Below are 18563 nucleotides of genomic sequence, written 5' to 3'. Positions count from 1 at the left end.
GACTGTTTCATAATTTATCTAATTATTATGACTACACACTTTATATATAATTATATTTTTCATCAAAAGTACAAAAAAGTGAAAAAAGGCCAGTGAAATATAGCATATTTTTTTAAGAAAACTTTTTGAACTATCCTGAAAAATAGTAAATATTCAGTAAAAAATTGCCAAATGTATGAATAAATAAATGGAAAGAATGTATGAATGCATGAATGAATCAATAGTTGGAATGTCCAAAGAAGAAAGACGCTTCTTTGGGAACAGTCTGGATCAGAAGTTATTTAATAGCTATACTTTGTTGGATATTTGCCCTTTAAAACACACTCTTTCTCTCTCTCTCTGTCTCTCTCTCTCTTTCTATATATATACACACACACACACACACACACACACACTCTGATAAAATATTTCAGTAAGACTGTAAGTTAAACGTTCATGATAACTGATGATAAAGGGTTTACACAGTATCATGTTTTTCAGATTAAGCTTCAAATTTATTGTGTATCTCTTACAGGCTGGTCTTTTGCATGGGATGAACATTCTACAGTCTAAAACCTCAAGGAGATCATACTAATTCTTCAATGATTACAAAGTCTCACATATTTATGATCACATACATTTCTTCTAAATATACAATTGGAGGGAAAAAGATTTAGTATTTAGATTTGTTTAACTGGTACATTTATTGTTCACACTTTGTTCCAGATGCTTGGAATAAGAGAACAAGTAACATCACTCACTCAAATCTCCAATTCCCCAAACTAATAGTGCTAGGAAAGAGGCAAAGGGAATAGACAGACTTTGAACTTCACCCTAAAGGCTAATAGAAGATCGCTCTGTCAAACTCCTCCAAGCAGGAGGTACCCTAAGCAATACTCAGCCCCAAATTGAAACCTAGGTACTCTTTAGGTGTACTACACGATCTCCAATCACCACAGGACAGAAAACAAGAAAAAAAAAAAAAGGAAATTCCAGTTCCTAAAATAGTTGGGAAATCAATTTAAAATGTTTTGAATAAAAATCAGCATCTTGAATTGTGAGAGGAAAAATTATATCTGTCGATACAGAAAATAGAGAATCATCTTTATATAATAAATACATCGTTTGGTTTATAGCAAAGAAATTAGCTAACAAACATCTCAAGGTCTCCTTTACTTTCTCATTTACATTCCATGGAAACCATCACGTGGCTTGTATCAAATGAGGTTTTCCAGTGGGTGTCAGAAATGCTATTGCGCGTAAACTTTAGAGGATTATCATAATGTAGCATGTGATGCTACTACTAATGGAGACAGGATACAGTCTATTTATTCTACCTGCTTATGTAATTCAACGACAATGAGATGGTAAATGTCATGTACTAAGTTTTCCACTAATGAACCAGAGATGTCTGCCTGTCTGTCCTTAATTTGGGAGCAAATAAATAAGCAATTCAGAGGCATACAGAAAATAGAAAAATACGCTCCAAATAAAATTTAAAAATTTGATTTCTGTGTCAATAGCTTTTTGAGTACAATATAAAGTAAAGCAATATAAATATAATATTTCATTTTTTTGCTTAAATACTTCATAACAAAAAAGTGAATGTATTATTTTGTAGTTATCTCTTCATAGAAATTTTATTTCACTACAGGTTACCCCCATGATGACTCAAATAGCTGTTAATGTAGCTTAAATCAATAATTTACAAATTGCTATCATGTGAAGATAAACACAATAGAAGACAGTGGTAGGACTTTAGCTTTAAAACTTTACAAAAATTTATACATTCTATATACATTTGGCAGACTTTTTTGGATAGTTAACTAAGAATTTTTAAACTATTTGATACCATCTAAACTGTCATAATCATGTGCATTGCCTTTCTTCTGATTTTATATTTTAAAAAATATTAAAAATATTTAATTTTGAAAACAAAACAAATAAAAATATCTGAACAGTCAAAATAGACTGCCTTGTAGTCATAAAATATAAATGCTGGCACTAAATGCATGGGAATATCCCCCAGGTCTGTGTTTATTCAAATCTTCTCTGCAGTTTATCAAATCAAATTTGATTAGAAGCATCATGTTAGAAGGAATAGGTCTGAGGACACTACTAGCAGTAAGAAAAGACAGCATTTCTTACTTAATAACATTAATACTGACCATTTTTGAGCTCTTGTTATCTGCCAGACCTTATTCACAACATTTGCTTATACTATTACTAGTGTATTAACATCCTCTCTAAGATATTTATATTATTAGCTCACAGAGACAGAGAAGTCAAGAGAGAGAAAGAGAGACAGAGACAGAGGAACAGACACACACACACACACACACACACACACACAGATTGAGAAACAGTGAGAGAGAGTGCATTGAAACCACAACACAACTATAAAATACAGGGCCAGTGTCAACTTCAATTTGCCTGATTCTGAAACTTGTGTTCCTAGGGCCCTGCAGACCATAAAATACATTCATACTTTATACCCTTTTTGAACAATAAATGAAGTAAAGCACCAAAAAGCCTTTTGATTGTGCTAGCAAGACGTAAAATTGATAGAATATAGGCCAATTTCTCTTTCCTCTTTATTATGCTGCTTGTCTCTTATGTCAAGATTTTACTGCCTGTGGAGTATTGGTATTTCTGGCTCAAAATACCTGAACTTCTTATTTTAAATCATAATCTTCAACTATGCAATAGTTATGACTTAGGAGAGATTACTGAAGAGTTACTGTTAGATATTCTATAGCTATTCCTTAAGCAGCTTAAATCAGAACTCGACATCCTCTGCTGAATGAAGCAGCTTCTTTGACTTTATTTAAAAATGTATTTCCCTAATAAAAAGAAGCCTTGAGAAAGCATTTCAGTGAGGCCCCACTCCTCGTGATAGTATGGTACTTTTCCTAAGTCTGGGCTTATTGTTTTACGAGGATCCTATATCTGTTTTTGGTCTCTAGATATAGTTTCAATATTGTCATACTGTGCTTCGTTTAAGACTCTGTCTTATAAAACATAAAAAATAATGTACTCCCTTCCTTGACTAAAGCAATTTCTTTTTTCATTAATGGAAAATTTTAAAATCTAGTTTATGTTTTCTTATGTTACTGTTAATGTGAAAAAGGTTTTCAATTGAATGCTCAGGCATGAAAAAATTCCTGTTCATGTCAAAACACAAAAACATGAAATAAAAAAAAAATCAGTGAAGCCAATGCCTGTACTTGAGGAAGTTCATGGTTTAATTCTTTCCTTCCAATGAGTACTTAAATAGAAATTGTTGTTGTTTTATTTTTAACCACGCAATTGATTTGCAGAAATTAATTAGCAAATTCACCCAAATTGTAGTATATTACTTGTTTGAAGATCTGCCTTGGAGTTAGATTATTATTAAATACAAAGAAGGAAAAGGATTTCTGGATAATCAGTAGGAATAAATCTGTAAAGGTCCAAAATTCAAATAAGGATTAGGAGTCTGGAATAGTATACGATTTTTATTCCTATTCCTCATATGTATCCAAGAGCTCACCATTAAACCTACGTGTAGATGATGGGGTCAGTCCTATAAAAATACAAAATTTCCTCCATGTTATTATTCAAAGCGTTTTTTAGACTAAAGCTGTGTAACTCTTCAAACAACTGGTATTAAATCAGCATTATTTTTAAAAAACAGTTCTGACTGGCCATACAAGTAAAGTAAAATGCAGACCTAAGATATCATCTTGATCATTCGAGATACACTGACAAAACAATATCTATCTTTCTTCAACCAGTGAGCAAGAAATTGGAATATAGAGAAGACTGCTCTTTTGTTTCTTTCTTTCTTTGTTAGTTATGAAGACAGAATTGAAGCCAAAGAATATGCTTAGATAATTGTCTAGGCTAACTTTAATTTTTATGCAAATAACTAATATAAGTGAAGATTTACTATTAACCTAGAACTATTCAAGTGAGTTATTCATGTTAACCCGCTGCAACTGTAAGACAAGTTAGAGCCACCTGCCCAAGGTGATGAAGCTGGTAGCTATGTAGAAGAGGCATGACTCACACTCAATCTGTTTGTCTCTGTAGCAGTTAATCCCTACACACACTTTTCCTCAGTCTCTCACTTGAGATGTCTTAAAAATGTATTTTGTGTATTCAAGATGGATATTTGCTAGGATATACAACCTAAGCCTTTAAGTTCCAGAAAGAAATTTACTCTCAATTTTTCACTCTCCTAACCTCATTTCATCTCTACATAGGATCCTTTAGAAGTGGTTAAATCCTAAAAACTATAGATTAGATCACAAAAACAAAGAAATTATGTAAAAGTCAATGAATACATTAATATAAGGCATCCTAAAACATGATGCATCAAAAGTACCATTAAACAACAAACAAAATAATGGATGAAAAAACTTTAAGCAGAAACTCCATGAAAGAGCAATGCATTTACAGTGTTAAATAAACACAAACTGAACTTCTAATGTTGAAGTTTGATTATTTCCTGGACATGCAAATGACTATAATATAAATCATAAGTTTGCCTGATAAAATACAGTATGGTCAAATTTGAATTTCATATAAACAATAAATAATGTTTTAGTATAATTCTGTCCCAAATATTGAAAGGAACATTGTACTATTGCAATATTTGGAACATACTTAGAAACAAAAACATTTCATTGTTTATTTGAAATTCAAATTTATCTCGCCATTCTGCATTTTATGTGGCAAATTTACTTTAGTGTTATTAAAATCTGGGCATCCATATATCTGTCAGTCACACTAATCTGCGTAAGTCTCAATCTACTGGCAGAAATGCATACCAAAATGGCATTCAAATAAAATAGGTAAAGTTGGGACATTTTAGATAAACAGCTAGGATGTCTTCAAAAATTTCAAACTTTTTAACCTTTTTAACTCAATCTTTTTAACTCAGATAATTGTATTTACTCATTTTTCTATATGTATGTTTGCCTGTATATACAGATAAAATAAACTATATTAGTTTGATTTTTACGAATATTTATTCTTTACAATTATTAATTTATTTCCATTTATTTTGTGATATAGCTTTATTTTGAGGTATATACAAAATTAACTTTATACTTCTGAGAGTTACTAAATTCAGTAAGTTTCTTATTTTTAGGTATAGCTACTTATTTGCTTATCACTTTTACCATTCTCAAATTATTATAAATACAGATATGCAAAGAATAGATTTTTCTCCTGTAAGACCAATTACCATTCAGGATTAAGTAAATGCCATTATTCTTTCGGACTCCTTAGAAGACTGAATTACATGCCAGCAACCTTGGAAATGAGATTTCAGGCAGCACGCCAGTGAAGGCTGACATTACTCTTACTTTACACTAGGAGGCACATTGTTTCTACAAATTTTTGTACCAGACTATTAAACATACTGTATTTGTGACCCCTTAAAGAAGTGAAAACACAGTAGAAAATTACTACCAACTTAAAAAATTTGTCTAATGAATATTCAAAGCTAATTTTTTTTGGAAATAAATGTCATACTTGAAATTGATGAGATCTAAAACTTTCCAGCAGAAAAGGCTTGTGTCCCTGCCTGCTTTATAGCAATAATTTAACTAGATTAAGTGATATTATAGAAAATCATCTGATTGTACCCTCTTTTAAAATGAAATGGCAATAAGACATTGAACTATGTTATGAAAAATCAGTATTATAATAAATACTTTAAAATAAGAAATTGAGCATAATTACTTTCAAGAAAAACAGTATAGACTATATATTTTATTAGTCTTTGACAACCTGTGATGTTTTGGAACCCACATCAGGCATGGTAAATATGAAAAAAAATATCACATAAACAGTATTTAAAGGTAAAGTTTTCAGAATTTGAAATTAACACTTTCCAAGAATTGTATTTCTTTTTCCATTTTGTAACAATGATTTTACAATTCAAAATTCACCATGGTAATTTTTTAAACTTTAAACTTTTGATAAATAATTAAGGTACATGTTTTACTTCTTGTACACCTTTTCACTATCTACTGATAGTAATGACAATTAAATGTAATACTCTCTGTAAACTAATCCTGCATTATGTGCCAACAACCTTGTGGTTCTGATATCAGTAAGGTCGGATATACGTTAGACTGGCCCCATAGTCTATGTCCTTAAACACGATTCTATAATACATTACCTCCAAAAAAGTCACCATCAAATATCACTCAAATATCCCTGTAACTTTCATATGATTTTCTGACTGTACTTTCTTAATTTTGTGGTCTTTACTCTCACTCTGCCTCTACCTTTGACTAACCTAAATATTAGTTTTGCCATGATTTCTTTCTTGGCCTTTTTCTCTTTGTCCTAATTATCATATTTACTCTCAGAATGTCATTCATCTTCTGTGTTGTCAGTTTTCAATTTCCAATTCAGAATCACTTTTCTAGTTTCTACGTAACATTGCCTAGCAGCTCAGATGTACACTTTAAAAATTACTCAGTTCCTAATCTGAGTTTTCAATTTATATTATAGTTGACTTAATTGTGTAATTTTCCAGTAAGACTTACAAACTAAAATCTCAGAATTACTCTCAATGCTTTCTTTGGTCTCCTATATTCCAATAGAATCTATCCTTTCCTTTCCTTCATTCAAAATCTGGTCCCAATCTAGTTTCATTTACTGTCACTTACTTGAACAGTTATCATCAACCATTTCTTGAGTATCTACTGTGTGTCAGGCATTATAATTTTTTAGAACAATATTCTCAGATTTAATAGTCCCATTTTGGAGGTTAGGTGTCTGAGACCTAAAGACCATGGTGAAATTGCTAATACACGCATATGGTGAATTTTTCACTGCTTGCCCAACAGGCTATGACCTTTTATAGCACCAAGAAGCCTGTACTGCATAAAAACACACAATGTACACTTCACATACTGAAATAATTTCTATTCATTCAATGCCACTTGTTTAAAGTATCACTCTAGCTATGGAATCTGTATTGATTCCTTATTTCTTATTCTGTGCTAAAATTCACTTTTTTTACATACTTACCATTAGCATTTATTCTAATTTAGTAGTAATGTTATTAGTATCCAGTATCTTCTCTCCTACAAAAACTAGTGTTTTTCTTTTATTCTCTGTCTCTTTTTTGTGGTTTGTAAAATCTTCATATCATGTCACTCGCAGAAAAAAATTGCAAAACAATTTCAGGAACTTCGCAGATTCCCAAAAACCTTCCCCTGGGCCTCTTCGACCAAGAAACTCAGATTAAGAACCCATGCACTAAACTGGAAGTTGTTTTAACACTTTGACTGCCATCGGAGTTGTGTTTAACTCAGCCTAGTTTTTAGCCTGGGCCCTTGTGAAGCAAAACCGTGCAGTTGGTTCGTGAAAATCATACTTGATGTTCTCATTGATACAGTTAATATTGACAATTTAATTCTAAAAACATGGATCTGTTGCATATAACTCACACACAGAAAACAGTAAAAAATAACAAACTAGAAAGGATCGTTTTGTTTTAATAAAACACTCTGGTCCCAGGGTATTTTTTTTTTTTTTTTTTTTTTTTGCTAGCGTGGCAGTCAATGTGTTAAGTTTACTGGGTCTAGGTTTATAATGTTTATGCCCAGAATCTAACATAGTACCTGGCACATAGTCGACTTTACATAAGCGTTTGCAGAATGAATAATGAATTTTTAAAAATAGGTGAATAATGTAAAGATAAAATTAATAAAGGATACTAAGATACTAAGATGTGTATATGGATATACATGGATATATGTGAATATGTATACACACACATCCACACATAGAGAGACACAAAAATGCCTATGTTTTACATGGATTGTGGCAGACAAGCTCTAGGGTGACCCCTCACAACACCCAACTCCTGATTTTTACAACTCTCTGTGATTGCCTCCCCTTGAGCCTGGGCAAGACCTGAGGCTTGCTTCTAATCAATTGATTAGGGCAAAGGTGATGAAAGTCACTCTCATGATTGTGTTAAGTTACATAAGACTCTCTTGCTCCAGATGTATTCTAGAGTCTCCTCCCTATCTGGCTTTGAAGATCTAAGCAGTCATGTTGGCAGGTCTACGTGACTAGCATCTGTGGATGTCCTCTAGGAGCTGAGGGCAGTCTCCCAGCTGACATCTAGCAAGATTTATTAAATATCTTTAATAAATCAAGGGAAATCCTCAGAATAAAAAGATAATCAAATTATGTTTTCTATATTGCTGAGTTTTAGAACCTTTTTTTCTCCCTGATACTCAAATCACAGTAGGATTGATTAACTTTTCTCTATACTATTCTCTGAGGAACTATAGATTCATTAACAGAGAGGCCACTATTGTAGGATCACCTTGAATTGATTCTAAAAGTCCCATGGGGAAGTGAACCCAGTGGGTGACAATATGAAACCTCTGAACAATTTTCTTTGGATCTACATAATTTGCTTAACCCAGGACACTTAGAAAAATTAGAAACATGTTTTAAAAAATATTTAATATAACACTGTGACAAAAGATCCAATTCATGTCTAATTCTCAAGGTATATTATGGTTAGTGATTTTATTTTGCAGGTTAAGATTAGTTCAATTCCTTAGGACTGAAATTTGATAAGGGGTAATTTTATTTTTTCTGGATTTTCTGGTGTCTTTTATTTTATTAACTTGATATTTTTCCCCAAATAACAGCCAGTCTCTCATGACCAATTTTTAAAATTTTTAATTTTTGTGAGCATGTGTATTCTGTATGTTCAGGACTGATAGGAAGAATATTTTTGAATGTACACTTTTAACTGATACCAAAATATATATTAATCACATTTTTCCTCAGCCCTGAATCAGGTGCTTTCCATGTATGTTACCTCATTATAGTGTAAAATTATACTTTTGAATACATTATAATTGTGAAAAATATAGAAAATTGAAAAGAAGAATTCAATATCTAAATGTGAAGGTAACTACAGTTTACATAATGTACTATTTTCTAGATTTTGTTTGGTTGGTTTTGTCTTGATCAGACACTTTTAATTTGTATGATTGTATTTTCATGTGTTTGTGAGATATTGATTTATTCATTCAGTCAACAAATATATATTGGTGGCCTACTATAGACAAGATCCTGTTATGCATGGAGAATAGATAAGTAAGGTGCAGAGAGTTAGCTACGCTCCCCGCAAAGAGATTTTTTCTCTTCCGATCAGGTCTCTCAGGCAGGGGTCATCAGAAAGGATGAAAAAATAGTAGGAAACAGAAATAAAAATAAAATAATGATAATAACACACAGAGCCAAAGATATAGTTTGTAAAGTAAAGGTTTATGAAAATAGATATGAGGAGAGTGTCCGGATGGATATATTTCTTCTCGCAAAAATATATCAAAGACTGAAACTTCACACAGGTATTTTATAGGGCAGATACAGGCTCCCGTTGCCATTTACATACTAACAGGCAGTTTGGTTTAGGGTCAAAGTCTCCTAAAAGACTACTACAGATCCTTTAATTAACTCTATCTAGGGGAACAATGAGTTACAAAATCTTCTTGGGGCAAACTTCTAAGTTTTATGATAAGGCTATTACTTTAGCAAAAAACAGAGACACCTTGGCTCTGGTGATTGTGTTCTTGGAGACAGACAGGATCTCAGAAGTCAACATGGGCTGTGCTTTGTGTTAATTACTTTAACCGCATGGTTCCCTCTGGGCCCCGGCTTGGGCATTAGCATATCTATCTGATCAGCTATCTCCGGGGGTCTTTGTCGGTCAGCTCCGGCAACCTTTTGGTTCTAGGAAAGGCCTGTCTTGTCTTTCAAAACAGGTGAGAACCATAGGCCCAGTTTACAGCTGTCTGTTTGAAGTGCAGCTATTACTGACCAATGAGATGCCCTCCTGAGACGAGGCAGCTTTTGAACTAACACATTTATTTTTTCTTTAAGACAAAGCCTTATTTGACTTCTGAAATCAAATCTTATCTCCAGAAATACAGGGGGGCATTTCTATAACTCAGTATTCCTAGGCTCAACAGTGAGCAAGTAGGCAGTCATTAGAGTTTAATGGGGAGACAGTTGTTAATCAAATAATTACACCTATTTCTTTGAGGAAAAGATATAAGGAAAGATTGCTCCAGAAATAAGAGCATTGCTATGAGCCAACATATATGGGTTTTATTCTTGACTCAAAAACTATGTGAATTTAGGCAAAATACTTCCCTTTTTCTGCCTCTGTATAAAACAATGTTATTCTCGATGAAATGTAGGGTCCTAATGAGGTCTAAATTTTTATTACTCTGATACCCAAAACAAACAAAAACAAAGCAAAACCCAAAACACTAAAAACTGGGAAAGTAGTTCTCTCACAAATTATTCATCCTACTAGCAGATTATTCATCTTCTTAAGTTTCTCAAATTTCTTCTTAAAAGTAATATTAGTTCCCTATAATTTAAATGTAATTTGAGAGATGATTGTGTTGAGTCATATCCTGTATTAAACCATGCATTCACTGGAGGAGGTTTCTCTAAATAGCAAAGGCATAAACTGTGGCATCAGACACTCCTGAGTTCATATTCTGAGTAAGCTACTCGCTAAATAGTTTTAGAAAAATCACTTAAAATTTCTGAATTTCAGTTTACTTATAATACTATCTAATGTACAGTATTGGTGTAGGATCATATATAACATATCAAAATATTTACCAGAATTCCTGGCTCACAAATAGACTTCATTAAATATTAACCACAAATAATAATAAAGTTTCAAAACCATACTTAGTGAGAAATTCACCAACTGATTCATAACATAGTCTGGGTAAAGTCAGAAGCACATGACAGGCAGGCTTTTACAAAGTAAATACAATCTGCAATTTTGCACATGATTAAACAGCAGAAAATCCTTTAAAATAACATTTAAAGAAATATCCAATGTAAAAATAACTTTATTCATGATTCTCAATGGGACAAGATTCAGACTTAATTTTGAATTAGTGGTAATCACCTGTTCCTGATCTGATAACATAATTGTTTTTGTCTGTTTTTAAATTAGTGAAATCAGTTCATCAGTCTAGCTATATTTGTTAAGAAAATAACAATCTTTAATTGAAAATCCTTTTACCATTTTCTTAGAATTAATGGCTTTACTGAATTTTACATGGAGTTTATGATCATGTTAGCTTCTTAAGTAAATACGATTTACTGCTATTTGCGAATAGAATAAATTTTTGCCTGCACTAAAGGTGACAAAATTCAGTGCAAATAATACTGCGCATAGGTGCATCATTTGTAGGACTGTTGGCTAAGTGTGCTCTAGAACTTGGATGTGACTAAAACACAGAGACACTTTTTGTTTGCCAGAGTGTTTTCAGCATGCCCCTACCTTAAATTCTCCTTGGGTGTTCTACAAACTGAACAGCACAGAGGTTTGTGGTTAATGATTTTATTGCTAAATTCCAGAGGGAAGTTTTGAAAGACTTTATTTTACCCAAAAGTTCTTTAATGGAGGCAATTATCAATTTATGTTCTAGTCTTACAAATACATATGTAATTACTGAATCTCTGCTTAGTTGCAACTTTCACCATTAGAAACATACTTAAATGTATAAAATAGTCTTGCTATACAAAAACATCTGCCTATATTTTTGTCAAGTAAATCAGATCTTTGCATCAAAACAATAGAGAAAGCAAGAATAAATAAAATGTGTGCTCATATATTTCGTATATCGATTCTGAGTTTTGTATCAGTCTCCTATATACTTAAATTTTGTGTTTTGGAAATTTTAAAACATAAGAAATGAGAAAGCAAAGAATAGTAACCATCCAGATTGCCAACACCCAACCTCAAAAACTGTGAAAATTTTATAGTTTAATCAATTTCCACCATTACTATTATTATCATTATTTTGCTAGAGTAGTATTAAAACAAATTCCAGATATCATATTGTTTCTTATATAAATTCTTCATAACCTTATCACTACCATGAGGACTTTCTTTAAACAAAATTACAATTCCATTATCAACTCTAACAAAATAAGTAATAATTTTTAAATATCATTTAAAATCCAGCTCATACTCATATATCTACAATTATCTCAAAATTGTAGTATCTTTTTATAATACTGAAAAAAAAAAAAAAAACCAACAAAATTCTGGGTCACCATTAGAGGTTTCTAGGGCAGCAACTCATTCTGTGAATTGATATTGAAATCAAGTATGCATATTGCATTTCCTGTAAGAACTGTATTTCAGGCTAATCAATAATTAATGGAGTGAAGTCCTTCACCATATGTTCTTTATAAACACTTTGTTAAAAAATTGTTTCTTTTATCTATTATTTTGATATTCATCTACAGTATATTTAAATAGAATGCTGTGTAAATGTTTTAGCAATAAACACAAATGTAATTTTATACAATTATTTTTTAAAATACTTTTGAATTATTAATATGTGTTGGGTTTTGTGCTTATATGTATATATCCCTTTACCTATTCTACTTTTTAAAAAAAAACAGATATTGACTTTATATTCATGGTACACATGAGGATGAGACAGTATGAAGAACAATAAAAAAAAGCACTCAGTTAATTTGCAAAGTCCTAAACCATTTTGAGATTGTTTTTTATTTTTACTAAGGCAAAAAAAAAAAAAAAAAGTAGAAGAATTGTGCCTTTGAGGGAGAAGTATCAAGGAAAACAGTAGGGATCCTAAACCCTAGACATTAAAAACATTCAGTCATCCTTGCTGGGAAGAAGAGAGAGAGAGATGAAAGGGATGGGAAGAGAGAGCAGAGATCCTATGTCATGTTTATTGGGCAGAACTCAGAGAAATCTGGAGTATTCAGATCAGAGAGTTCCATGGCAGAGTACAGGGAGGCAGGAAGATCCTCAAGAGTAATGGTCCACATTGTGCATCTAGGCACCGGATTCCAGAGTCTCTTTTGCCTTGGCATGAAGGTATCAGCCATTTTCCTAACGAGGCCAGGAGGACGGGAGAAAAGGCAATTTCATTTGAGACCCATGTGGATCAGATAAGACAAGAGATAGGTAAGTGGTCAGATGACCCAGGGATCAGAATGTCAGTTCCTTTTGCCATAATAAAGACCCTTGAAATGAAAGGAAAACAGGATTAACATTCCTGCCAAACCAATGTAATGAAGATTAGAAATTAAAAAAAAAAAAGGAAAAAGATGAAAGCTATATTTCCAGCACACATGAATTAATGGCAGCAGAGCCAAACCTGATTGCAGTAAATATTACTCTAGATTTACATAAATATCACTTACAAAACCTATCAATGATTGCTTAATTTGCAAACTTTATTTTTGGCATTGCATGTAAAGACCTTTCATTATTTACTTATTTTTTCAAAAATCAAGGGTTTGCTACAATATAAAATTTATAATGCCAATAACCCAAAGTATTATATAGCATTGAAAATAAAGAATATTATAGATTAATGTCACTGTGTACATGTGTGTATTTGTGTGTGTGTTTAGAAGCAAGACCCTATGTGAAAGCCCAAAGTGTGCAAAAACTCCTCCACATGATATCATTTGCATTCATTTCCTTGAAAAAAAATACCTAATGAAAACATTTACTGTGGAAATCAACAGTAGTTTTTAATGATTTCTTTAAAAATGAAAACTGTATTTGAAAAAATAAGAATCCACACAGGTACAATGCATATTACTTAGTAATGCTACTGATAATACTGACATGCATGGTTTCTACTTCATTTGCTATAAAATCCCAGCTCTTCAAGAATTATCAGACCACACTCCATTGAATTCAAAGGAAACAGCTGAGAACAAAATAGCAAGATTATTGCTGTTGATGATTACCGCATCAATTCCACTGTACTTCACAAATTCCTCCATTAATTATAAAAATGTGACTGCAACATTTCAAGACAATATATCATAATACTATCCTAATATGAATTAGCATTCAGTTTGAACCTCTTACTATTTCTAGGTTATTCTAATTAATTCTGCTCTAGACATTCGCAAAGGAGCTTAAAATTTTATGTTCCATTAAATGTCAAGGGAACTGTTAGCCTCTAGGGACTCTCAGAGTTCCTCATTTGCCTACTCTCTCTCTCTTCTCCTTCCTTCCCAATGATAAATAAGGACATTGTCACCACCAAAGAGCACTGTTCCTTTAGGTTTAAATACATTTTATTGATCATTATTCTTGTAAGTGAAGTCACTGTATGGGGTTGAATATTGGAGTATGCAAGGTTGTATTGTTTCTTGGGTCTCTTGTTCCATATGATTAGACTAGTAAGAAATTCTGGAGACTTCCTGAAGTATGTTTGAATGGCTTTTTGTTTATTTGGTTTTTGTTTGTTTGCTTGTTTTGTTTTGCCCCTGGTTTAGAACCACATCTATCGTTTCCCATGTGACAGCAGGCCCACTGCCATCGCCCAGGTATAAGAAACATTTGATAAGTAGACAGACATATTCGATAAGTTCTGGCCTATGGCAACCTAGGTTAATAATACTTTAAAAGCTAGAGAAAATGTTCTCTCTCTCTTTTTCCTTGTCTATGATTGGAAAACTCATGCGGGTTTAGGAGAAAGCAGAGCAGTATTGGTAAAATTGTTTTTAGTTCCCCCAAAAAGCAAAAACAAAATCAAAAAACTCCTTGTCTGTCTGTGCCCATTTCATTTTGATGAACTCACCAACCATCAAAACCATACACAACATGCTAATTTGGTCTTGCATGTTCATTTATTTTGTCTTCCTTGAACATAAATAGGAACTTCACAAGGAATGACTGCTAGACTGTGCTAGGGTCTGATTAAAGTATTTTCTGGTAAATAAATAAATAGACAAATAAAAACTGAAATTAAATATTAACACGATTATTTTTAACAATAAATTTCCCATAATACCTTCATATATTTGCCCTGAATTTAGAATTTACTATTTCTAATAACTAAACTATAAAAATTAAACCATGTTTATATTAAAATGCATATTTAAATGAGCTTTGGAACTTAATTTTAAATTTTACTTTTCTCCAAATATATTTTTTAGTTATGTATTATTTCGCATGAGTGTCAACAAACTTTTCAATTTTTTGTGCGTGAAAATTGCTGCTATAATAGTGAAGATATATATAACATGATTTTGCAATTTTTTTTTCTGTTCTCAGATGCTTCTTCGCTGGCCCTGGCTGACCACAGACACATAACTCTATTGCAAAGAAAATATATAACTATCCTTTTATTCATATATTAAGTAAATTCAAAAATTCTGTTTTTGCTTTCTAGTTGAATATTTTTAAATCTCCAATTCAACTAGTTAACTAGAAAATTACCCAGATGTCCATTAGTTTTTGAAACCCATTGATTAAACTCATTGCATCCTGATATTTTTATAAGCATCTAAAATATTTCATTATTCTGGTAGAAAATATTCATGAAACATTGTCTTAGGCTTATTAATTGTAAATCTTCCACACAGAATCACACATATTGCAATGGCTTTGAAGATCTCTCTTTAAATTAACTCTGGTAAACTCTATAGACAAGTTCCAAAACAATTTTTGCAAGTATGTTTAAAATGGGAGTCTTGGTTTTGTCTGAGGCCCAAAGACAAGAGGAGCATACTCCCTCCTACTTGCAGAAGAGATGGTGAAGAAGCAGTTGTGAGACTCTTCCCTTCACTCCAACAAGAGATACATTAAAATTGGAGATTCGGAAGTTGGAGACTAGGAAAGCAGTTTAAAGGGAGGTCTTGTGAGTTCTACCTACTCTGACATCTTTACACAAGTCTAGGCAAGTTTGACTTGATGGAATCATTTAGATTCAGTGGGTGCTTAGACTGATCAAAGTCATGAAATCTAAAGAGAATAGTTGGCCATCTCTCCCAAATTCAGTGTGATGAGAAATTGACTCTTTGATTTTGACCTGCCCTTCTGGATATGTAACGGCAAAAGATGCACTTATGTTTTCCATAAGTGACCAAAGTATAGGATGTGAAACAGCAAAAGCTAGAGCTGGCATGGAGTTTGCTTAGATCCTCCAGAAAGAGTGCCTGAAATAGGGAAAAACCTCAGCAGAAAGAAGATACAAAAATAATTTCAGATGCATTATATTTGTCAATGAGAAGAAATTTGCAAAGTTGGGAATATAGAAGGGGAGTGGGAGGAGGAATACCTTCAAAAGATTTGCTTTCTCCTTAGACAAAAAGAGGTAGTTTAAAATGTTGCACGTCAAAGAACACAAATGTTGTATTACTATGACAGAACTGGTTAAGAAAGCCCTTTTGTGCTTTTTACCTTTATATTCTTTATATTTCTACTTCAACCATAGAAATGTCAGAGGCACTTTAATGCCAGAAGCAATAGGAGCAAAATAGCCAGAAAATTAGGAAAAAGTCACCTTTCCCCAAATTCTCACTGCAGGCAACCAGTTTGGAACATGTACAAGATGAGTTAATTTTTTTCTTTTGCTCTGCCTAGTTTGAATGCATTATCATTATTATTACTTTAATTTTTAAAGCAGTTTTAGGTTCACAGCAAAATTGAGAGAAAGGTACCGAGATTTCTTATATATCTTCTGCCCCACACATTTGTAGCCCCATCCACTACCAACATTTCCCATCAGGAAATAATTTTTAATTTAAATAAAATAGAAATTATTGTTATTACACTGGACTGATCATAATAATTATTGAGTAGGTCTTATATTTATGCAATAAAAGTAAAACAATCAGTTATTTTTTTTTAACAAAAGCATGACCAAAAAAGATGTGGCACTTGCCCAAGATGTCTTCCAAAAGCCAAGGAAGAAGTACGCCCACAAGGCTTTCGGAATAGGCAATAATTTCTGACGGGGGGTGTAGGTGTGTGGTAAATAAAGGTTTTAGCCAAATACGTCCCATTTAATATACTAGCAAAACCCCAAATTATCCATATTTCAAGCAGACAAAAACCAAAATGCAAACTGAAAATTTTTGTCTCCCCTCTTCACACTTTTTAAATCAATATATAGTCTTTTTTAGGGATGGTAAGTTTCCACTAGAAATCAGAAAACCTGCTAGACTAATTCTTAAATAGCTGTAGCACTAATGATTTTACTTATTTTATAAAATATTCATTGGAAAATAAAAATTCACAGGACAATTGTATATATAAATATATATATATATTTTCCTTCATTTGATTATATTCTACTTAACTGTATTTTATCAATTCTAAAAGGTGAGCCTTCATATTGTAACATCTTTAACATCAGGATACCTTGATGCAAATGGCCTCTTTCAGTTACATTTGTAGCACTTTTTTTCTTTTTTCATTGTTCATAAAATAAAGATGCATCCTCCAATTTAATAGCCAATAACATATCAAGGACATTAGACGATATATTTCAAAAGATGTAACAACAACAATAAAGCCAGCAAAAAAGAATCAAATATCCCTGTACATGCACTGTCAGATTACTGTTTAAAGCTCAAGCCACAACAAAACCAGAACTCTAAGCAGTCCAAGTATTGAAAGGGACTCACCAGAGTTGGGGTCAGAGTTGCCGTCTGCTTCGGTCCTCTTGTCCGGAGAGGCCTGGTCATAGAATTCGTCCTGTGGCTGAACCAGAGGAAGAGGGTGTGAGATCAGGGTTCCACTACCCACCGGCTCGTGGTCTCCTAGACCACTGTCACTGCAGCTTTCCTGGGAGCCATCAGGGAGGTGAAACGTAACACGGCGCTGCGACTACAAAGAAGACCACAGGACACGCCAGTTAACACTCCTCCCAAATAAAATGGAGTAGCGGAACACAAAAATCAAAACACTTTCAACAAGTGACACAATGTAAAAGCAAAATAAATGAAACTAGGAGCAAAGCTAAGAACATGCATTCTTTTTTTTTTTTTTTTTTTTTGCTATTTACTATGTAATGTCCAATCAGCAAAATATCAAGAATTTCCATCTTGTATAATTTAATCTTATATAGCAAGAAAGGCAAAACAAAAAAACAAAAAACAAAATAACAATAAAAAAACACATTATACAGGTAAAAAAAAAACTATAGAAAAGTTAAAATAAGAAATATGCAAATACATTTTTCATAGAGCTGAAAATATACATACATAATGTGACATTTGTTTCTTTTAAATGATGAGACATGGGTTTACTTGATGTTTTTAGGGTAATTTTTGAAATCAATATATTTCCAACACTATTGCCTGCTATTTTTAAAGGACAATTTATATATATGAGTGTCCCTAAAGCAATACTGGAACAGTAAGCTAAAAATATTATTTTAAGAGTCTCATGCTCTGCTGACTGAGCTACCTGCATTAAAATTCTTATTTTAAATAACCAAATTCTATGCTATTGCTGTTGATATACATGAAAAAAGACCACATTTTAACAGAGATTAAATTAGTATATCATTCTTACCCATTGGCCCAGATATTACTACCAGTCTTTAATCAGAGTGGTAGTAGAATAGAATAATATTCTACTAATAGTAGATAGAATACCCCGTAGTTGAAAGGTGTTTGGAATATGACTTTGGCATCTACTTGCACAATGTCATTCTCAGAAGTGACCTAAAGTATATATATAGTTACTTCAATAAAATTTAGTGTTTTAATAAAAA

At 32.4% G+C, this 18563-nt stretch overlaps 1 protein-coding gene and 1 non-coding gene across 5 annotated transcripts in view; both read right to left on the bottom strand.

The window, feature by feature from the left end:
- The window catches only part of PCDH9 (protocadherin 9), an 862890-nt gene that overhangs the window by 286288 nt on the left and 558039 nt on the right, over positions 1–18563 (bottom strand). For 2 of the 4 annotated variants that reach the window (XM_069467171.1, XM_069467172.1), the window contains one exon: positions 17470–17671. In XM_069467171.1, the coding sequence (XP_069323272.1) occupies positions 17470–17671 (202 nt within the window). The remainder of the gene's footprint in view (positions 1–17469; positions 17672–18563) is intronic. The other 2 variants (XM_069467173.1, XM_069467174.1) reach the window with 1 other exon arrangement.
- On the bottom strand, positions 16967–17031 carry LOC138383090 (U7 small nuclear RNA). The gene has a single exon (XR_011233537.1). It is a non-coding gene; the product is annotated as a U7 small nuclear RNA (small nuclear RNA).

The sequence above is a fragment of the Eulemur rufifrons genome, chromosome 4, assembly GCF_041146395.1.
Source record: "Eulemur rufifrons isolate Redbay chromosome 4, OSU_ERuf_1, whole genome shotgun sequence".
NCBI lineage: Eukaryota > Metazoa > Chordata > Mammalia > Primates > Lemuridae > Eulemur > Eulemur rufifrons.
This window is presented reverse-complemented; position numbering and strand designations above follow the sequence as displayed.